Source organism: Anguilla rostrata, chromosome 12, assembly GCF_018555375.3.
Source record: "Anguilla rostrata isolate EN2019 chromosome 12, ASM1855537v3, whole genome shotgun sequence".
In the NCBI taxonomy this organism is placed as follows: Eukaryota; Metazoa; Chordata; class Actinopteri; order Anguilliformes; family Anguillidae; genus Anguilla; species Anguilla rostrata.
Genome location: NC_057944.1, coordinates 24,141,614 through 24,164,802, shown reverse-complemented (window position 1 = coordinate 24,164,802; position 23,189 = coordinate 24,141,614). Strand labels below are relative to the sequence as shown.

The following is a 23,189-nucleotide window of genomic DNA, read 5'->3' as shown; positions in this document are numbered from 1 at the left end:
AGAGACTGTTTTTGCTGTTAAAATTGTTTTGTTTTGTTTTTTTAAATAAAAAAAAAACATCAACGTCATCATTGGAGAACTAAAACCATTGCCTGGCTGGTCTCTGTTCATTGTATTATGCTATGCTATGTAGAACAATGATACAGTGCAGAGTTTGGGGCAAACTGTGGAACCTACTGTAGTGCATTGGATTAAACCACACTTCAGTATTCAGTGGAATGGAGGTCAAGCCCAGCATTTCTGCAACACCTCTAGATCTGGGACTAAAGCTCTATCTTTCAGAGGCATGAAGGAGAGGTTGAAACGCTAACATTTCACAGAGCCTCTGAATTTGGGACTCAAGCCTTACCTTTCTGCAGCATCTCCAGATGCTCCCAGAGGATGTCGCCCACGAAGTCGGGGGCCAGGTCCAGAAAGCACTCCTTCCCCAGGCCGCAGAGGCTGGCGCCGTTCATGCAGAACTTGCGGAAGTCCACGTTCTTCAGGGTGAACTCATTCACCATCCATCTCAGCCAGTCCCCCACGTGGTTCTCCGTCCACTGCCTAGGGTCTGTGGAGGGGGAGGAACAGAAATTAGGTCACGAAGACACCTTTTGTGTGCGGCTTGGCCGTCCTTGTTAGCAACTCCCGCTGCCAGATTCAAATGCCTGGATTCAAAGCCAAAAGTCATGGCCACTGCACCATGTTTTCTGCTAGCTGAAATGAAGGAAGACACCACACTCGCTGATTTACACACAGTCGTGGGGCTTAGGTAAGACTGAATATCTCCTTATAGTCCATTTATTACTTCACTGCTAATGCTAGTGCTAATAGTGTTAATGACTTAAATTCATTTGAGCGTGCAGGTAACACAAGGGCTAATTGACACAAAGCTGACAGACGCATGCATTCTTACACGCGCATGGGCCACTACATTTTGTAAATTCAATGCAGAAGGGTCTTATCCCAAACATTTCTCATTCATAACTCATTCACAGCTCATTCATGGTTCATTCATGATGGCACGAGTGCTCAATCTGTTCCACAGCGGAGTCACCACACACACTAAATGGGTGTTCACTCAGTCAGTCTCTGACACTACAGGCTTTACAACACCCCCATTTCAGACATTTCCCTCTACTCTCAACATAGAGATAACCCGGAAACGGTTACACATTTACTCTTATTAATAATCCATGTATTTATGCCCACTTGTATCTAGAATATTGTACATTTTTATCCAAGGTCCCTGTGAAGTATATTTTAAGGGTCTACTTCAATCCATAAAGTAAAATAATTTATAATCTACAACGGCAACAGTACATTTTTGGGTTAATTTGGGAATTTGGAGCCAAAATCAGCATTTCAGCGCTGTCTCACAGGCCCTTAGCCAAAAAGCATGGTTATGTTTTCCACTTCTTTCTGTCATCCTTTTCAAACACACCCTTTATTTTACGCCATGGTCCCTTTCTGGCACAGAGAAAAAATGCAAACAAAAAAAAATAAAAAACAGAACACATTTCAGCAGCATGATCTAATGGTACTGAGAAGTGTTTTTAGTTTTGCATCAACAGAAAACTTCCCACAAGGTAATAATGTCCCACTAGCCAGAGAAAGAGAGAGAGGGAGAGAGACAGAGAAATAGAGAGAGAGAGCAAAGGGAAGAGAGAGAGAATGAGTGGAGGAGAGAGAGCGGGAGAGAAAGTGAGAGAGAGAACTTGGCCTTTTTGTGCTCGTGGATCACCTTTTGGAATTCCTAGTCTCAGCTGCTCCTTTGTGAAGCCACTGAATGTGGCCATCAGAGCCTGTGACATCATCTCTTTGCTGCCAGGTGTCAGCAGAGGGACATCACCACATTCCAGATCTGCCAATCAAAAAAGGGAAAAAATCAGGTGCATTGAACACTTAGCAACACAAATAGATCAGGCGTGTAGAGCACTTAATAGCATTCAATTCCATTTGAGCCAGACTGGAAAAGTAGCCTGAATGGAATCCAATCAAGTACTCTCTTTCTGATAAAATATACAATAACAAAATCACATCCTGTTCAAACTCCACAGAAACTATAAGTCAAGAGTCCAAATGCAGCTTCTTTCCTTCCTCTGCTTGTGTATTTGTGTATTTCTGCAGCCTTGCTTGTTTGTTTGGCTTCGGCTGAACATGCTGACTGACATTCCCAGCTTCAAAGAGTACACAAGGCTGTGTGCCCCCCCCTCAACCCCGACCTCTGAAACCCTATCCCAGAACCGTGGCCCAGAGGTGGCCCACGGTTCCAACGTGTGTGGGACGCAACGGGGGGTGGTTGGGGGACCATGCTTATTAATGAGCTGCAACTCTTTGGTCACCCCTGCACACAGAGGGGATACTGTAGCACGGACACCGCCCTGGAGTCAGAGGTCAGCGGGGGCAGGGTCAGAGGTCGAGGGCAGGGTGGTGATGTCACCCGGAGCATTGCCAAGCCAGGGGTCGGCTGGACACACAGCCCACTGTTCTCTGCGCGGTGCTAGTGGGCACACAAGAGGACAAGAGCGGGAAACAAGAAGGCTCTTTGATGGCCCGATGACTGCCGCAGATTCAATTAGCCTCGCTAGACTAAGGAGACAAGCCCCCCCAGTGGGAAAGAGGGAGATATAGAGAGGGAAATAGAGAGATAGGGAAAAGGAGCCAGATACAAAGAAGACTAGAGACAGATGGAAAGAGAGACAAAGAAACAGAGATTAAATGAGAGAAACACAGAAAATGTAGAAAGAGAGGGAAAGATACAAAGATACAGAAATAGAGATTAAAAGAGTTACAGAGAGATGAAATGTAGGAAAGAGAAAAAACAAGAGGGAATCACAGAGGTATATACAGAGATAAAAAGAGAAATAAGCAATGGGAAAGAGATAGATACAGAAAGAGAAATGGAAAAAGAAAGAGTAAAAAGAAAAACATGGAGAGATAGTAAGGAAGAGAATGATGAAGATAGAGGAAAATAGAAATGCATGGTCCTGGCTATTTTACTCAAGGGCACTGGATGAATTGGGACCCACTGCCCAGGTTATGGCAGGAGGATGTGTACAGATCAGACTCCCCACAGACCATAGTCCCCTACTGTTACAGTGCATCAGGAGGAGGCTGTTAGGGGCTCCAACTGAAGGAACTGTGGGCTTGTGGTGGGGTTGCTTATGGGTAAAACGTAAATACAGGGAGGGATAGGAGCTGGGGTGTGGGTAACGGGAACACCGGCTGTCCTCCGAAACACATAATCTCCCAGAATCCCCCCAGATGTTTGGCCCTTTCGCAGGAGCAAATTTACCAGCACCGGGGGAGGGGGGGGGGGGGGGTTAGAGGGATGTCCTATAGCTCCTTATCCACCCCCTGCCCACCACCACACATCGTCCTTTTTCGGAAAGTCCCTTCAGCTGTCCCTCCAGACAAGCGCCCGCCCTCTCTCCCTGTGAAACCCGACTCCGTCGGCCTGCCGTCCGGCTCTCCCTCCAGCGGAGCCAGGACCTGACACACTGCATTATGCCGGACATCCAAATGGACGTGCTCAATAACGTCCTGCCGCTTGATTCTATTAGCCGGATGCGCTCCCTCTCTGCACTTACAGCTCCTGATTGAGCATCAGGGCATGGGTTTTATCGCTGTTGTGTCTCTCCAGCCTCTCCCCATTACAACCCCCCCCACCCAAGGCCCGAGCTTCTGCTCCTGAAGGAAAGAAGCTACAGCCGCCCAGAAAAGAGGAAGTACCTGCTGTGTTCTATGTAAAAAGCGACTGGCTTTGTAAAACCAGGGCATGGTAATGAAAGGGAGGGTTTCATTTCTAACACTGTCGATGTTAATAAATGGATGAAAGGAATGCAGGAGAGAAATAGAGCACATGACTCATTTGGTTTTTCCCTAACGGAGCTCAGGTGAAACCGGAGTCTTCCAGCGTCAAAGATGAGGCATTGCTCTTTGTGTTGCTTTTTTTCGAAAAAGTGTTGCTTTTTTTGAAAAGCCTGACAAGAGTGCGAAGCGTAATGTGGTCAGCAAGCCCCCAGCGCTCAGCCATGTGACCGAGCCCCTCTTGGGGCGGTTGGGGGTGTGAAACGAGCGAGAGCGAGCGCTTTCCCAGGCCCCTGCGGTAGAGTCACAGGCAGCGACCCCTCGGCCCGTCCATGAAACGAAACAGGTACAGCGAGTCGCTTTGCGCTCGCACTGCTTTTCTCACCTTCTTAAGGCCTCGGTCGCTCTCCCACGCAGCGAGACGCCGTTTAGCACGAGTCCCAACTCCAAAGAGCCCCTTCCCCTCACCGTGGGTGGGACACTATGCCTAGAGACCAAGCGCAGTCCCATTCTCTTCAGAGTTTTCCTTTATTTTCCCCTCGCGTGATGTCATGATAACTTCACACCTTGAACTTGAATTTAAGTCAACTTTTTCTTTTTTTCTTTTTTTTTTCGTGCTTACGCTCCAAGTAGCCGGCAGCTAGTGCTTGTGGTTAAGCGCATGACAGACCTGCAAACTGTTCACATTAAAGCATTTGTTGGTAGGTAAAGGTCACCACAGCTTATGCTGTTACTGGTCCTAAGCGGGAAAGAAGAAAGTGCAACACTTTGCAACTTCTGTAAAATTACCAAGGCTCAGAGAGAGTTCAGAAAGTATACTGTTTTTCTGATTTTTCAGAAAGGCAAATTTTCAGAAAAAAGCAAGATTATTTGTGCAATTACTGCATTGCTTCATCGTTGTGTTTGTGGTGAGTATTTATCATGAACTAGATCTTTCATCGCCAGCTTGAGATGAAAGTGCAATGCTTTGGTTAGGAAAGTGGCATGAATGTGCAGAGCCAGCAAACTCTTTCAAAAGCAAGTTGTAACTGATAAAGAATAGTAAAGGTTACTGAGGTCAGGAGGCCCTGGGAAGATGCACCGAATCATCAGCCAACCTCACTTACAGATACACAAGTACGTGATTGTTGAACCCTGATATAAAATGCATCACCAAGCACACTCCTACCAGTACTGAACATAATACAGTATCACATACAGTGTTTGGGGGTGACCGCCTTGGTGATTATTGGACTATTTCATCTTTGAAAATCAAATGAATTTGAATGCGCATCCCAACCCTGTTACCTGTCACAGGCATTGGACCAGGAGAGGGGTCCAGTCTGTCGCAGTGAGAGGTGGCATCCGAGCGAGTCTTTGGCTAAAAACCGCGAAATTTTGGAGTAGGCTTGGGGCGTGCAGAGAGACGGGGGTAGGGCTGACCCAAATTAACAGCGCCTCTGTCCTCGTGTTGCAGCAGACTGTGAAATGGGGATTCTGTGGCCTGCTAGGAGAGCCTGGTGTCCCGTTGGGGGGAGTGACTCACTGATTGGTTATGAGCCGATCACAAGACAGTAATGAATGAATGAGGAGCTCTGAGCCCACCCAGAGCCCTGACATCAGAGCGGGACAGGAACAGAGAGGAGGAACAATGCTGTCTTACAGCTGCTCGCCTCCACTGGAGCTCATTCATAACTCCAGCCCCAGATGATGCAATTTCATGCTCAAGGTGGGCAACTTTGACTTAACGAGCAATAACTGGGAAAAGCATCAAGAGAATGGCTTTATATAGTCATAGATGTATGCAAGTGTGCGTACGGGGGTGTGACGGCGCGTTTATGAGTTTGTGCGTTTCTGCGTGAGAGCATGTATGTGTGTCCATGTATGTGAGCATTTCAGTATCTCTTGGGAGTGTGAGAGAAAGCGTGGGCGTGAGATCTAAAAGGGGAGCAGGTCTGAGCCTAAGTGCCCACTCGGGAAGGGTGTTTGTTAAATGCCCAGCCCGTGAAATGGCGGGTTTATTTCGGCTGCTACGGACAAAACCCGCCTTGTTTCTGACTCAACGCGTGGGCGGCCTCGGAGTGTGTGTGAACGCCAGGGTTCGACAAGCGTCCGGGGGGGGGGGGTGGGCACCACGTGTTTCATAGCGAATGGCTGCCCCCCTGCAACCCGTTCAGACTTGACGCACTACCAGCCCCTCCCTTTGAGAGTGATCTTTATCTGTCCCAGGCTGGGGGCATGGGGGCAATAAACCAGGCCAAAGCGAGGACGGCTGGGGGGTGAGGGGGCAGAATGTCCCGCTTCTTTTGCCGCTGTTCAAATTTCCATCTGAATACGGGGGCCGGCAACAAGAATAGAAGGGCTTTCTCTTTTTAGCGGGCCGCGCCTAGCCGTGCCAACCTCCGGGGAGCGCCCAGAGTTGCCCTGCCTGGGAGGTCATGGGGGAGGGGGGGTCACAGGGGGGGTCACAGCCTGGGGCTTTCCCATCCTGGAGTGGCGCTCTATTCTTGGAGCCACTCCGCCCTTCAAGCTGCCCACTCCGTGCTCTCCGGCGCCGTTGCCGTGGAGTCTCGGGGCGTGTTCAGCGCTCGCCGGGCACACGGCTCCTGGCTCCGCGTCTTTCGTTCCTCCATGTTTGAGGATTTGGCTCTCAAATGCTGGCCCACTGTGTACCACTCCCCCACGGGGTACCATGGCTACCGCCTCAGACTCAAACCAGAACTCAAAATGTTTTTCCATGTGTTTACAACTAATACACAGCACTGCCAGAGTATGGTTACTAACGTCATGGAAATCTACAGGGTAATGTCATGTAATAGTAGTTTTATTGTAATAGTATAAATACAAGTTTGGAGTGTAATTATAATTATATGAATGTCAGTTTTCATGTGATAACGAGAAATATTGGTGGTGTGTTCTTTTTAATAAAACTGAATGAATCATCATCTCTCTTTGTGACACAGACTCTCCCTCTCTCTCTGTGTAAGAGTATTGGAATCTCCCCATTCACATTTGTCCCATGAAATCTGTCTTACCGCCTTTTCTCACATGACGTCACAGCCCTTAGCCCGACAAGATTCCCGCCGGAAACACGTGCAAATTCCCCGCATTCAGCGGTTAGGCGGAATGGGAACCACATGCCTCTCTCTCTCTCTCTCTCTCTCAGTGATGTCAGTTAGTAGCATTTATCTGGAGGTGGGCGGTGCCCTGTGTGACCTAGGCCTTGGTGGCTCCTGGGTGGTCCCTGAGACGGGAGGAGAGGACGCCAGAACGAGAGTCGGGCGGCCGTGCGGTTCCTAGACAGCGGACAGGAAGAAGCAAAAAGCTTGGGGGCAGAACCGAGGACTTTTGTACCCACCCACCGCAAATCTTTCACACAGTTAGAAAACCCGGCATTTTCTCCTTTTTTTATAACAGCCTTCCCCATTTTTACAGCTGCCAAATGCGTCTCTTCAGTAGCTGTTGTGCCAACTCACAGCCTCATGTAAAGTGCACTTCAGCTGGAGCGTGCACACAGAGCACCAGCTAATGAGCAGCAATGCTTACAACACTGCAGGCCACACAGTACTACAGAAGGGAAGGGCCATTGGACCAGTACATTAAAACAGCAGGTAGATTTAGCCTTGCTGAAGCTAACAAACGTAAACCCGGCCTGCCCCTGAAGCTTACGGACACAAACCCACCGTGCCACTGATGCTAACGGACACAAACGCGCCCTGCCGCTGATGCTAACGAATGTAAACCCGCCCTGTCCCTGATGCTAACGAATGTAAACCCGCCCTGTCCCTGATGCTAACAGACATAAACCCGCCCTGTCCCTGATGCTAACAGACATAAACCCGCCCTGTCCCTGATGCTAACGGACACAAACCCGCCCTGTCCCTGATGCTAACGGACACAAACCCGCCCTGTCCCTGATGCTAACGGACACAAACCCGCCCTGCCGCTGAGGCACCAGTCAGACTCACCGCCACAGTTTGGACCGGTGTTGTTCAGGCTGATGGGTTCAGAACCACTCCAGAGTTTTCAATGCAGCATGATTCTCAAACAGCACATGCCAAAACCAAGACAGGATCCCACACTATGTTTATTTTGACATATGAGGAAGTCACAAACGTACATGTTGCCACATTGCTACATGTCTCAACTCTTTCTTATGAACAGGAACCTCCCTTAACAAAGAAACCCCAACAAACCCTGACTGAGATCGATAGCGCTCCAGTGGACCACAACTCTCAGCAAGAGTCACGACCAGTCAGGACCAGGAAACCTCAACTGGTCTCTCACTGCACAGGTATCCACGATGTGGTCCCAACAACGGGCCAACAGGCCTCCGACTGTCCCTCTCCCGCTCCCCACCCTGCATGTAAACAGTCGCAGAGCAACCACGGCGGTCTGAAACGCACGCACCATTTTGGTTTAAAAAAGCCTCAGAAAATGTTTAGGTGTAAAAAGCAAACACACGGCCGTTCTGACAAACTGTTTACTCCCTCCTTCCCCTCACCCCCCACCACCCGTCCCTTTCCAAGACCTGTCCATCCTGCCTCCCCACACCCCCGCTGAACAAAGTCAGCCCTTGCATAAACTCCTCAAACATTTTTTAGTTTTTTTTGTTTTCTTGCATCACGCTACACTGTAAAGGCCCACAGCAGTTTCTTAAAAGTGAAATGAAATAACAAAACTAGCAGTGTACAAAAAATCTTCAAAACTCATGGAATACTCATTACATGACCCCCCCCCCCCCATCCCCCGTTCTGACACAGTTTAGCCCCCAGTATACCCACACAGCCATAGGCAACAGACGCTCCATGTCTCACGCACACCGTATCCCATTCACGCCGCACGCCACGCATCACACGTGTGTTCCCCGTCCGCTACTCTGAGCGCTCTTGATTTTCGTTCCCCTCCAAAAAGGGGACAAAAAACCAATTCAAATACGGCTGCACGGCATAATTAACCAGAGTCTTCGCGAACACCCCGCGAGCTAAAACGGAAAGATCAATTACCCGCCTTTAAAAGAATGAGTAACCGAGCAGTTGAGAGAGAACTGAGAGAGTCAATGAAATGACGGGGGGGGGGGGGGGGGGGTTGGGGATTTGGTTGCTGGAAAATAAAAGTGCTGTCTCAAAGGTATAGATATGGCCGGCATTCCGGTGACTCAGTGGCACACAGCAAAACCGAGAGTAAGAGTCTGCCGTGAGAGGCGGGGCGGCAGATCTGGCGTCAGTCTGGCGATGGTCTGGTTATAAGGTTATGCAAGGAACAACCCCCCAGCTGGGACTGCGAATTTCCTGGAATTTACAAATGGTAAATTTCCCATGGAAATTTTTACACTATTTCAACTACGTAAAATTGAACACTGCACGGCTTGATTTTAACATTCTCTGCTTGAACATTCTCTCATACTACTCTTTAACTTTTACCTTTGCTGTTTGGTAAGAGCTTGCCCAGTTTGTACACCAAATGATGATGTATCGTTAATAAAATGATGTACACTAAAAAGGTACGATTGTACATTTGTGTGAATATAATGACCAAATTGAATAATGAACATTATTTTTCTATCTACAAAATCATCTGAATGTTATCCGCACATGTGAATGCATGTGGTGTACAAATAGTGTACAAATAAAGCAATGTTTAGCTTCAATTTATCTTGTAAGTTTGCGAGCAAACATGAATTAGTTAACAATTACAGACATCAAACTGACTAGTAATTCCCTATAATGCACATATTCCTGTCACATAAAAAATGTATGACGTGAATCATTATCTCAGCCGACTTGACAAGTATCAACAGAATATCATATTTATATTATTTTGCATGCTATCACCACATGTACAGTCAACACTGTAATTCGCCCACTTGGCCCTGAGTTGAACAGCAGTTGCAGACAGACAAATAGAAGTTTCCCCAGTGTATAAGCGATGTAATCGATGCTCTGCTGCTGTTACAGGGAACCTAATCACGCATCTAATCAGTACTCGGGGCATGTTCTTTCATGGAACATTGTGAGTAAAAATAATCAAAGCACTGTGATAAAAAAGATCTAGTGATTAGGGAACTGTTTAAAAATCAGGAATCAATCTCAGAATCATCATTTTAAAGGGAAACCTGATCCAAACTGAGAATATAGTGTACTAAAACAAACCAGACAGATTGAAATTTATCAGAAATAATATATATGGTAAAAGTTAAAAAAGTGTAGCAAAAAATACATTTGGATGAACCAATAAAAAAGCTCAGAATCCTCAATATTTCAACATGCTTCACTAAATTTTTCTATTCTCAATTTTAGGTTTTTCTAAGACTTTTAGTTGGCATAACGACTCAAAAAAATCACAAAAGTAAAAAGTTGAGCTCAAAAACAGTGAAGAGGAACAGGCTTGTTTGTTTGTTTTGCCTTTTTAACTCCCTGTTTCACAAGTTGCCATTTAGCCTGGGTCACAAACAGCAAGCAGGGCCATTAAAGTGCTTTTATGAGAATCTGGCAGCAGGCTGTCTCCCGCTCAGTGTCACAGACAGCGGTCTCGTTACAGGGGGACCCCTGGGAGACCCCGGGGGGGGGCCTGCTCCAGACGGCCGCGGTAATTGTAGCTAGCAACATTCACCTCTGAACCGGGGGTTCATTTGCTTTTGTAAAAAAAAAAAAACCAGAAAAAAGAAAAATGATTTGGAATGGGAAAAGAATAGAAAAGAAATCCAGCTGTTCTCCTTTCCAACTCCCCTCTCACCCCCCAGCCGTCTTGTTCCCAGGCACTACTTGATCACGTGTCACTCATGCCCCTCCGAAGCTAAAGCGGCCCTAAAAGTCTCACCTACAACATGACCCCCCTGCACTCCCCTAGGGCCCTGCCCCCAAATCCAACCCCTACCCCCATCCCCCTGTCCTGCCCACCACATCCCTCGTTTTCCATGCAGGATGAGAGGTACATGGCAGGTATATAGGCAGAGCCATATAGCAGGCCAAAACTTATGCAACTTTAGCCTCACATCTGAAAACGGGCCGATTGAGCGACAGGGTTCTGATGCATTTAGTGAATCATTTTCATCTACTCACGTCTGCTTTTAAACCCAATAACTAAAACTATAAAGTTGAGCACAGTTCTATTTTAAAGGACGCACATGGGCCTTTGCATGCAGAACAAATCTATCAGTAGAGGACTGCATTTTAAACACAGGCCTGACAATGTAACGCACCTGCCGACAAAACTGATCTCAACGCAAATGACTCATGACATCCACGCACAATGCCTCAAAGGAGAGGCACAAGATGCATGTAGGAACTCTGGGAGATGGAGTCTCCTACCGCGCCAGAGAGTGTGGTGGGAGGCCTGCGCATGGAGTGGTTAAGCGTTAGCGTCATTAAGCGTTAGCCTCGCCAGCGCGGCACACGGCTTCGGGGCCTGTGACTCAGTAATTAACCGCGTCGGTCCGCTGGGGCCGAGCGACGCCACATCAAGGGCTGAGGCGACGCGAGACAGAGGCTGGGGATGGCTCAAAGGGTGCACAGGGGCCTGGGGAGGGGGGAAGAGGGGTGCTGTAAAATTTTAAACCCCTCATGCTTGTTAACTTCCAGCTCGCGACACACTCTTTCTGTTGTTGTTTTTGCTCGGTGGAACGAGACGGGGTGCGGGGGCGGGGAGGGTGGGCGGGTGCTGGGCTTGGGGAATGGGAGCCCAGCTCCACATGTTACATGGTTAGGGTTAACCCCCCCCACACCTTTTAAATGTTTGCAGCTCTCATTGGGAAATGTGGCTAATATCACCTTTAAGTTCCAACACTTTGTCTGTTTTTAAGCGTGCCGAAGTGTTACGAAATGCTGGTTGAGCCAGAGGTGAATTGGTTCGCGATGCCTGATAAGCGGAAAACTTTGCGAGACGACGAGACTGTTTCATCCAGATACTCTCATGCGCGCTTTCCTTTACTGCAGAACTCTGATGCGTCACCGGGCAGTGTGCTCTAAAGCTTCAAAAGGCACGATGAAGCCGCGGAGACAGAAGCCCCCGGAACAGGGGAACAGTCTCACGCGTGGCCGGTGAGTCCCGGCCCGGAGAGGAAGACTCCGCTGGCTATTAGTGATCGGGGGGGGGGGGGGGTCCGTGGCCCCTAAGGCCAGTCATGGAGAATACCACCCCTCCATGTCCTGATTACAGAAGAACACCCCGTCCTGCCTTTGGGAGGCACAAATTTCTTTCCCAGACTGAACTCACAGCAGAAGCCTGGGAAGAAGAACCCCCCACCCCCAAACCCATTCACAGCAGGCGGCAGTTATGTCCACTGGGTACAAGTGCAGAGACTTCTGGGTAAAAAGATAATGCTGAGTCCATGCATTTGAAAAAGAAAATTGACGGACACCGTAAGACTAGCCAGACTACGAGACCAGGACACCCACTGCCTGAAACTCACCCAATTATGATCCCACCCCTACCTCGTGAATTCTGATCTCTCCCAACAACCCTCCCCTCCAACCTGATGACTTGATGCAAATGTATTCTGCGCAGGAAAGCAACATCCCGATCCCGACTGCAGAGTCATTTGTTTTGGGCGGCCAGGAGACCCACATCAGAAAAACCAGAAACATCGAACTGTTTACACAGCTGCTTGCAGCCAGGCCCAAATCAAAGGTGCATTTTTTTGCTGGTTTTTGGGAGGGGGGGGCGGGGAGTGGGTGGCGGTGCGGCGTGGCGAGGTTGGAGAGAGCGCGGGTTCGGGAGCGTGCGCCTGGGGTGACGCCGCCCCAACTTCGCGCTGCCGGCAGCCCTCCAGCTCCGCCGCTGGCTGCCTCCTTCCCCGACCGGGGCTGGCGCACGGGCGCACCATCTTCATCAGATAAGCGCCCACCCCTCCCACTGAAGATTCCTGCCAATCGCTCAACCCTGTCTGCTGCAGAGGCGCTCTGCAGGAAAACAAACAGACCCCCCCCCCCCCGCCCCCCAGAACCAGGAGCCATTCACGCTACCAAAAATAGCCTCACTCTCTATTTATATGGCATTTATGCCAATTGTCAAACAAGGGTGCCCAAGCATCAAGAATACTTTCAAACTGCTTTATCAATCCTTGCACTATCTTTGTTGAGGTTCTGCACATTGCGTGTGCCACGTCGAGCACGTTTCCACCAGCGAGCTGCATGTTTGGCATTCGCATGGAGCTCAGACAGGCTCTGTCCTCTGTGTACTAGTCTCAACCTGGCATGGAGCTCAGACAGGCCCAACCTTCTGTGCACTATAGCCTCACCCCAGCATGGAGCTCAGACAGGCCCTACCTTCTGTGCACTACAGTCTCACCCCAGCATGGAGCTCAGACAGGCCCTACCTTCTGTGTACTACAGTCTCACCCCAGCATGGAGCTCAGACAAGCCCTACCTTCTGTGCACTACAGTCTCACCCCAGCATGGAGCTCAGACAGGCCCTACCTTCTGTGCACTACAGTCTCACCCGGGCATGGAGCTCAGACAGGCCCTACCTTCTGTGCACTACAGTCTCACCCCAGCATGGAGCTCAGACAGGCCCTACCTTCTGTGTACTACAGTCTCACCCCAGCATAACTGGCAGGGTACTGCACATCTGCTCCCAACATTTCCTTTATTCATTTTTCAAATGCTATTTTTTTCTTGCTGTGCATTGAAGCCTGTGCCAAAAATGTCTCATTTTAAACCTCGACCCGGAGTCTCGAGGAGAATCTACCGGAGTACGGGTGTCTGGCAGGCCAAGTCTGCCGGGCCAGTGGCTGTTTTTCTGTCTCCAGTCTACGCACTTGTGTCATTTCAAGGTCGTTTTTTGTGTACCACCACAGCCTATTGTGTAATGAGACTATTGTAGAACATTCAAAAGGTCATTGCTTTGGCAGATTTATGCAGACGTGAACCTCGTCCATGGATCCATGTTTGAAGAGAGTCGTTTCAGGTTCTTCCTGTTCTGCAGAAAGTTTTTTCTCTTTTGTTACTTTACAATGTCATTATGTCACTGTAACACCCTGGAAAGTGGTTAGCAAAATTTAGGAGGCTTTGTTTGACCTTCTGAAACTAGTAGCACTTGAGAAGGAAGGACATTGAGGGCATTCTGTGAAATAAGTTTTTGTTAGCAAACTCCCGTCGTGAACCTTTGCAGCTTCACAAGAAAGAAATTATAAACAACAGTAGGTGGTCAGTTATAACGTCTAAGACTACATTGAATCATCTGTGTTTGTGTCAGTTAGAGAGTATGCATGAATATGCATAAGTGTGTTTATAAAAATATCCATATGTTATGTATGCACATAAGCATGCATGCAGGTGCATGTGTGTGATTGTACTGTATGTGCATAGGCATGCAAGCAGATGCATGTGTGTGATTACATACATAAATATGAATGAAGGTGCATGCATGTGTTTGTACTGTATGTACATAAGCACGCATGCAGGTGCATGTGTGTGTTTGTGTATGACAATGAAAGAGCCGGTGCAAAGAAATAGGGCTTATGCAAGAATGTGTGTGCAGGCATGTTTGCTGAAGTGTGCATACATGTGCCTGCACCTGTGTATGTGTTGGTGTGCATACATGCTTGTTTCTATTTATGGCAGTGAGTATTTGTGTGTGAGCATTTGTGTGCGTGTGTGTGTTTGTGAGTTTGTGAGAATATATGCGTGTGTGTGTCTGTGTGTGTGTGTGTGTGTGCGCGTTTATGGCTTCTCCAGGTGCCTTCACAGGGTTTTGAGTCAAACCCACCCCTCTAGGCAGCATTACCCTTCTCTCATCAGCTTGAAGTGGTTTAAAAAGTGAGAACTGTGTTTCCATGACGTCTCTAAACCTCACCTACATTACCGAGGCAGTCATGCAGCCCACGAAGGAGGAGGAAGCGATGGGGGGGGGGGGGGTGAGACCTTGAGCGCAGACTGCTCACTACCACACTGCCAGCCCCAAACTCATCCCTAAAAAAAGAGGAACCGACCCGGCTCTGACCCTCAGGGAGAAGGGGACCCCAGTGGGACCTGAAACAGGAAGCCAGCGTGTGCGGCGTCTCTGCTGGGCTGTGTGTGGGCGCGTGCAGCCGCCGGCCGGCTCCTCCACGGGCAGGGCCTGGCAGATCCATCACCTGGGCGCTGCCCGACTCTGCTGAACCTCACTGGGAGGGGCGGGGCTGCCACTGACACAATGCCAGGACTGAGCCAAGCGCAGAACATTACCGCACACGCTACCACACCCTGTAGAAACACTGAAGCGTGAGGCTGATCCAGCTGCAAGGCATAGGACAGATGTGGGTTGCCGTGTTTTTCAATTTTACATGTGGAGGATCCAAGTGAATCCAAGAAATGCCCCCCCAACAAACACACACACACACATAACTGCCACCCCTACATAAATTAACACTGGGAAGGCCAGTGGGTGTACACACTGATCATCTGTAATGCTATTTAGCAGTCATACTTATAGTTTACTGTTGCAGAACTGAGCATAAAATTTTCACAAAAAAAGAGCTTTCTAGCCTGAAATAGCCATGGGATACTACAAAAACACTGCAGATACAATTTCCCCATGTTGGGGGGATAAGTTGAAACTAAAAATAACTCAAAAATTCAAGGCCATGTTTTCATGTGGCCTTAAGTTTATACTTCCTATTGGAAGACAAAATATGACCACAAGCATTGCTTGAGCAAATGCAGACCTAATGGTTTGGCAAATGCATTTCAGTGCAGTATCTTACTCGCTAAAAGAATTATAATATCAATCAATACACTGGGGAACCTGATACGTTAGTGAATGGAATGAAAGTACATTAGCACGGGTCTGTATAGCTCCACTCAAAAACTTTGCCCTGATCGTCACTGCATACCGTAGTACATCATGTCCGAACACAAGATTTACCATGAAGGGACATTGTCTTTTTTGTAACCAAAGGCCCGTTTGTCTACCTTGCGCAAAAACAGGTCTAGCAGTCAAGTCTTAACAGTCCGTGTTCATTCAGAGTTAGAATGGAACTGAAGTTATCAGACGTTTCTCTGAATGAAACGGTTTAACACTTCTCACAATTATTGCGACTTCGTGTAATTTCAACAGAGGTTAACTCTAATCGAACTTCTGTGGACAAATACACCTAGAAATTAAACACATATCTAGAACAGAAAACAATCAACAGTTATATCAATCCGAAATTGAAAATAACTAATAATCAAGCAATACTTGATGATGATGTTAACAAAAAAGTTATCCGTAGACACGCGTTTCCATGGTTGTTTGTTTTGTAAAATAAACACTCAATTCAACGATCTCCCCACAAGGCATGTCAATAACCTGTCATTATTTTGTAAACGATTGTTGACTCTCATCTTCAGTTACATTTTCATATTGGAAACGATACATTGTTTGGCACTGCTACTGACGTTTTACAGTGGATACAAGTAGATGGGTTTGAAATGAATCCCGGGCAAGCAGTTACGCAGTATAACCTTAAAGATGGGAGGCTTTCTTCAGCCCACACATTAAAACGCCACAGGAACTCAACTCATCTTTTCAAAAGTTGCGTCTCTGTGGCGCTATATGTGTCCATCAGTCACAATTCAGAAACGAACACAGCGGCGAGACTGCAGTATCCCCATGCAATAAAAAGTCTGTTAGGCTAGTACTCACCGTCCACTTTTTCTGATTTTATGATAGTTAACGTCGGTTTCATATCAACAGCTGCCGTCATGATCTTCAGATCAAAAATATAATATTTTCTCGTTTTTCTTTTACTATATCCAATTCAATTGCTTTCACTTAAACTCTTCTCTGGCGCTGCAGAAATAAGCGCTTTCGCACGCTCCTTCCTTTTCCTCCCAGTCTTAAACGCGTTTTTTCTCTTTCCCTCAATAGATTTAATTTCTTCTGTACAAATCTCTCTCTCTCTCTCTCTCTCTCTCTCTCTCTCTCTCTCTCGCGCTCTCTCTCTAGCTCTCTCTCTCCCTCTCTCATTCCCTCCCTCCCGCCAGGGCGTTTCTGTCCCTCTATGCTCAGAAGAGGCTGGTCTCAACTCCGTACACACGCATGTCATCTCTAAGGGGCGGCGTTAGCACGCCGAATTCAATTACATTCCTGTCTGCTCTCTCACTTTCAAAATGCGGTGACATTATCGTGCAACCCCGTAGGGGAACAGTGATTGCGCCAATACATGTGTTCAGCAAATTACACAACCCAAAAAAGGCTGATAGCTGGTTAGGACACCCCGAGATGTCGACTAATTCATTCTTGGAATTTCCCATACTTTTTTTGAGATATCCTACAAACAAGGCACTTAAACCGTTACAGCTGGAACAGCGTCTAACAAAGCCAGCATCGGAAAACAGAAGGCTGAGCTCTCGAACTTGGTCATAATGATGTGAGGAAACATATTGAGCAACACTTTTGAAACATAATGTACATCCCAAAGTGCACACGCAGAAAAGAGTGCTGTAAATGACAATGCAATGTTCACACCACACCACACAATGACACAGCCCATCACCCACATAATTCCAGGCTAGACAGACGGCTAAATAAGGGCAGAGCTGTTTTTATTTATTTTTTTCAATTCTCAGCAATCATGCTCAAATGTGTGTGTGTGTGTGTGTGTGTGTGTTCGCGCGTGTGTGTAAGCATGTGTCAATATGAAAAAGAGTGTGTATGTGCATGGGTGTTTAAATACATGTGTTTGAGTGTGCATGTGTGACTGAAAGTGTCGGGCACACGTGTTTGAGTGTGTATGTGTATGGGTGTGTCTACAAGTGTTTGCGTGTGTGCGTGTGCATGGGTGTGTGGGAGAGGGGTGTTGATGAGTGGTAGATGGTTGCCGTGGACCCACATAAAACATCATTTTGACCCAGGAAACTGTCTGGCTCAAAGGGGCCTGAGTCCTCATAACTTGTGCTTCTCCTCATAAACACCCCTGTGAACTTCCTGTTCACATTGTCCTGATAAATAAAAACCATGTTTGGCTTTTACAGAATCACTTCTCCGGGCCTCATCTATGACTGTTCTACACCTACCAAACAAAACCTCTGAGAGCAACACATTTTTTGTCCAATTTAAGGGCCCCCACCACTCCTTTTTATATAGGAATGTGCTGCATGTTCAAAAGCCACTCAGACAAGTAAGAAATAGCATACTATTCAGGTCAATAGGCTATTTATTGCAACTAAATTGAATCGGGAGTGTCACGTCATCACAGTCCATGACAGGAATTTGATTTGTGTGAGGTTCTGTTTAATTCATTTAAATATTTCATTTTATTTCATTCATTTAAATATTTTTATTTTATTGTATTTATTTTGAGATTGAAAATTTAATTAAGCACAATGAACATGTCATTTCTGTAATTGAATCAGGCTTATTACCATGAGCAGGGAGCCAGTAATGTCTAAACAGACCATATGAGAAAGAGGTAGAGACAGAAGGAGAAAGAAAGGGAAAGTGATGGGGTGAATGCAGGAGGGAACAGCGAAAGAGAGAGAGAGAGAGAAATCGTCTTTTGACAATGAGCCCTAAGCAAATTAGCTGCCATAGCAACAGATTGCCACTGCAATTGTCATATGTTCAAGGTTGGTTCATGTGGAAGAGAGATATAATGTAACATTGTGCACATGGGCAAGTCCAAAGAACCACAATGTGATTTCAAAAAAATGAGTACTTATTGCAACACACATGTGCATGCATGCAATCCTAATGACATTTAGAAATTTTGAAAATTGGTGTTATCATAGTAACATGCAGTACTGTCACAGGGTCTGCATGTATAAATGCCATAACTTATAACTGTTATAAGAACTCAATATGGATTTGCATTGCATGGCTTGCATCACAACACTGCACTCCTTCAAAATGGAATTGTGGGTAGGGAGCAGCCAGCTGCATTGATTACATATGGATTTTAAAACCGGAATCTCACAAGGTTTCCATTAGCTGGCCTGGATAGAGTTTCACTTGACAGAAATGGAAGCTGGAGTGGAAACCTCTGAGATGTGGTGTGGTTCGTGGTCAGGTCTTCACAAGGAGCCTTTAGTGGCCTTTAGTGGTGGGTGGTGGGGGGCATACACTTCATTCATTCCCTCTCTTTCTCTCTCACTTATTCCTTCGCTTTCTCTCTCACTCACTCACTCACTCACTCACTCACTCACTCATTCTCTCTCTCTCACTCACTGTGTTCCCCCTCTGTTTTTGTATTAATGAGCTCCTTGTATCTACTCTTAAAAGGATGGTCTGGGCCGGTTGGTGCCTGAGGGGTGGCCATTAAGACTAATGGTGCTCCCCTTGACTATTATCTGGACTGGGGCTTGCTGAGTAGTCTTTAATAACAGAGATGAGTTCCGTTTCAATCCTGCACACGTGAACTTAAATTTTGTTGCTGCGTGCCAAGTTGAGACTTTTTATTGGCAACACGCATGCCGTTCTGATGTTTTACTGCAAAAAGCATCGAAACAACCTTCAAGGTTCTCATGGCTACAGATAAGCCTCTATGCTTCAGAAATACGTACAGAACAGGAACAAACCTATAGAAATATTTCAGTGGAATTTCTGCATCCTCCAGTGTTCGGTTTTTCACAACCATGCATACATGTTGGAACAGGATAGTGTAAGAACGTGAAGTCCCTGAAACAGCTAAAGTACAATAAGGTCCTTGCTCACGGGACCTGGGTCTTCAGCTCTGACATCTAACTGCATGTGCTGTTGTACTGGCTAGATAGTGAGTGTTGCAGTTTGGAACTAGCAACTGGCCTACATCTTTCATATTAGTATTCATGCATTTATCATGTGTCAAATTGCCAGTAAGGAGCTCATAAAGGCAGAATAGGCCCAAAAGCGTGTGAGAAACAGAAGTGACAGATATAGCAACATGTAGATTTAATGGGTTTATTTGGTCTTGGGATATTTATAAAAATACTTAATAAACCTCATACTCCAGATAAGGCTCTTGGTCAGCCCCCCTAAAATGAGCCACTGCCAGGACAATACTGATGTGTGTATGTCATTTTCTATCCCAAAGCCAGCTTTCATGGTTCCTCGCTGAACGCACAGCTCTCTCCACCACAATCATTTCCAAAAGCCTTCTCCTGAAGTGCGTGGGAATAAGGATGATGGGGAAAGCATGCAGGGCAGGCAGGTCAGGCTTGGTGCAGCTAGACACGCTCAGTGGGATCATAGACTACGCTTCTGAGCCGTATCCCGGCAACATGATGTCCTGGGTTCCAGCCTCATCTGTTTCAACACCTGGCGAACCACGTTACCATGGGCGCAAGCTGGGAAATGCCATAAAGCAGAAAGGGGGATACTTGGTCCTCCGACACTGTGGGAGTGTGAGTGCTGCTGTTTGATCTGCCTCTGGTCCAGATCAAACTCTGCGGTTTACCAACCTGGAATTCTGTGGTACCTATGGACCACCATTCTTCAGCTGTTGAAGCTACTGTTGAGTTGGTGGAGTAGAGAACCAGGTGAGGATCTGGGTTTGTAATCAGTAAGTTGCAAAATGTAATCAGTTCCCAGAAGGAATATTGCAGTTTTACCCATGAGAAAGTGGCTTGAACTGAAATTTCTTCAGTAAATATCCAGCTGTATAAATGGATAGAGTTAAAAAATGTAAGCTGTTTTACCCTGTTACCCTGAATAAGCATTTATCAGCTGTGTAAGTCACCCTGAATAGGCATCTGTCATGCAAATAAACAGTGTAAGCTAAGGGAGTTGCCTTTATAGAGACTTCTCTAGTTCGGATTGCCACAGAGTTAATGATTTGACAAACTCTCGTCATGACTAAGTGATCTAAAGCAGGGAAAAGAGAGTTCCCGGTACTAACAATGTGCTTCAGTTCAGAATGTTTTTCTTGAAAATAACACCGCTCTGTTCTTTTTTGCTGTCACCAGTTTGGCTAACAGCGCTGAAGCATCGCTTGATTATCTGACACTGAAAAACATGAGTTTCATTTTCTGGTTTTGTGACATCTTTCATACGTCAGTCCTCCACAGCTGAGGTCAACCTCCATCGGCCGTTTCTTGAAATAGCGCAAAGCGAGCAAACAGCTTTTATTGCAGTGTGTACTTTACATTTGTGCACCTCCACTGATACCATCAATGAGCTTCTCATTTGACTACACTGAGACAGTCAGCAACCACAGACCACGCAACCTCTTAGGAAATGGCTCTGTTTCTGTTCTTCGCAGTACTGACCCTCCAAAGCAAATTCATATAAATTCAGGTCAGGTGGTTGACTTCGCCCTGAAAAACTCCCTGGTTGCTTAAGCAATGTATGTACTGAATGTATGACATACACACACACAGTAAATAGTGAAGCTCACGTACCCACAAGCTCAAGTAACAAATTAGCATGCCTTTATTCCCAGGGGTAGATTGGAAAGGCTCTTCTCCTGTGATCAGATTTTGGAGGATGATCCTCCCTTCAGCCCCCCCGTCCCCAGCACACCACCTCCACCCCCTCCCCGTCTGGCTCTATGAATGGGAGTCTTGTGGCCTCCGTCCTGCCCCCGGTGTCCCGGGCCAGCCTGCCTGGTGTCCCGGCTGTCTGATCAGGTCTGTGGGCAGGACGCAGGCCTGCCGAGATCACACAGGACCCCCGTGGAGCTGGTGAGGGGCGGCGGGGCGGGACGGCGCACAAAGGCCAGGCTCTTTCCAAACAATTAGCCTCGCTAAAAGGACATCTCTCTCTCCTCCATTAGCGCCACCACGTGCCCCCAGCAGTCCATTGTGCAGATAATTCAATTATCCTCCCCTGCTTCAGCCTCCAGTGCCGGGGGTGGAGCGAGGGGTGGGGGAGGCATGTCTCTCTCCTGGCTGTCTACACCTCCGCCCCCCCCCCCCTCCCCTTACACTGATTGAGATCCCAGCCAAAAGGAAAGTCCCCCTTCTCATGTCGGCTTTCAGACCCATGTCTTAATCTCCTCTTTATTGTCTTTCACAAAAGGCCACTGCGCTGAAGTAGGGGAGCCCCGCTTGTGTTTCCTTTAACCTTAATTACACACACCGGGCTCATTTAGGTAGCACTGTAGAGCTACAAGTGTTTTTAAAATGTGGGCTTGCAACTGCAGGGTTGCATGTTCAATGGTTCAGTTCCTGAGTAGGGCACAGCGATCACACATGATCAGTAACAAAGTGCTGGTTTTAAACAAGTGATTGTGTGTGTGTCTATGTGAGTGTGTGTGTGTGTGTGTGTGTGTGTTGTATCACTGAGAAAAGATGGTTGGTTGATCCTATTTAAACCTACCCCAGGAGAACCACTATAAACACAAGAGAAAACACAAGACAAGGCATTCACAAGAAGCTGAGTTTCAGAAAACATAAACCCAGCCACCTTAAACACAACACTAATAACAACCTGTGGTACATGTCATACAACATCTTAATTGGTGATATGATAGCACGTAGTATGGGCATTTAAGGACCGCTTGTGTCGAATCTGTGATAGCAGCAAGAATACTCCAAACTGAAACCAAGCCCTTGCCCCAACCCCTTTTCCTAACCATAAACTGTAACTCCAAACTTCTACCCCAAGCCTTAACCAGCTATAACCATAACTCTGAAGATATCAGTTGGAGGGACATTGTATTGCTGTCCAGCATACCTTGCATTGTTGCTAAATTGGGGGATAAAACGTGACTGACCAACCTGTGTTACTGTGTGAGGGCTCTAGGCTCTGGTCCAGGTCAGCCTGTGTTATTGCACAGGGCCCTAGGCTCTGGCCCAGGCCACCCTGTGTTACTGTGCAGGGCCCTAGGATCTGGCTCTGGCCAGCCTGTGTTATTGCGCAGGGCCCTAGGCTCTTGCCCAGGTCAGCCTGTGTTACTGGGCTCTAGATTCTGCTCCAGGCCAGCCTGTGTTACTGGGCCCTAGGCTCTGGCCCAGGCCACCCTGTATTACTGCGCAGGGCCATAGGATCTGGCCCAGGTCAGCCTGTGTTACTGCGCAGGGCCCTAGGCTCTGGCCCAGGCCAGCCTGTGTCACTACGCTTGGCCTGTATGCTCTGGTGTTTAGGGGGGAAGTGTGCGGAGCTGTGATTAGCATCTGCGCTTCCTCCTTTCCCATAACCTCCAGACCCCCGCAGGCCGCCTGTTTACTTTTAGAAATAAAAAATGTGCATGCGCCCGTGAGGACGTGCCCCTCTTCAGCGGTGACCCCCCCAAACCCCGCACCCTCCCTCCACTCCTCTCCCTCGTTGAACTGTCCAGCTGTCAAATCACATCAAATAAAAACACACTGGAAAGCAGTGTGCATATGTGTGTGTGTGTGTGCGTGTGTGTGTGTGTGTGTGTGTGTGTGTGTGTGTGTGTGTGTGTGTGTGTGCATGTTTGTGTGTTAAACTTTTTTTTGTGTGTTTGTGTGTGTGCGTGCATGCATGTGGGTGTGTGAGTGTGTGTGTGTGCATGTGTGTGCGAGAGAGTGTGTGCCTTTGTGTGTGTTAGTGTGTGTAGTGTGTGTGTGACAGAG

General features: G+C 47.4%; 1 protein-coding gene across 3 annotated transcripts in view; it reads right to left on the bottom strand.

Moving 5' to 3' along the window:
* ets1 (v-ets avian erythroblastosis virus E26 oncogene homolog 1) overlaps positions 1-23,189 on the bottom strand; it is a 45,110-nt gene that overhangs the window by 13,494 nt on the left and 8,427 nt on the right. For 2 of the 3 annotated variants that reach the window (XM_064302104.1, XM_064302103.1), the window contains exons 4-5: positions 1,724-1,843; positions 350-550 (exon numbers count right to left, since the gene is read on the bottom strand). In XM_064302104.1, the coding sequence (XP_064158174.1) occupies positions 350-550; positions 1,724-1,843 (321 nt within the window). Of the gene's footprint in view, positions 1-349; positions 551-1,723; positions 1,844-16,377; positions 16,732-23,189 lie in introns of those variants that run through there. The other variant, XM_064302105.1, reaches the window with a different exon arrangement.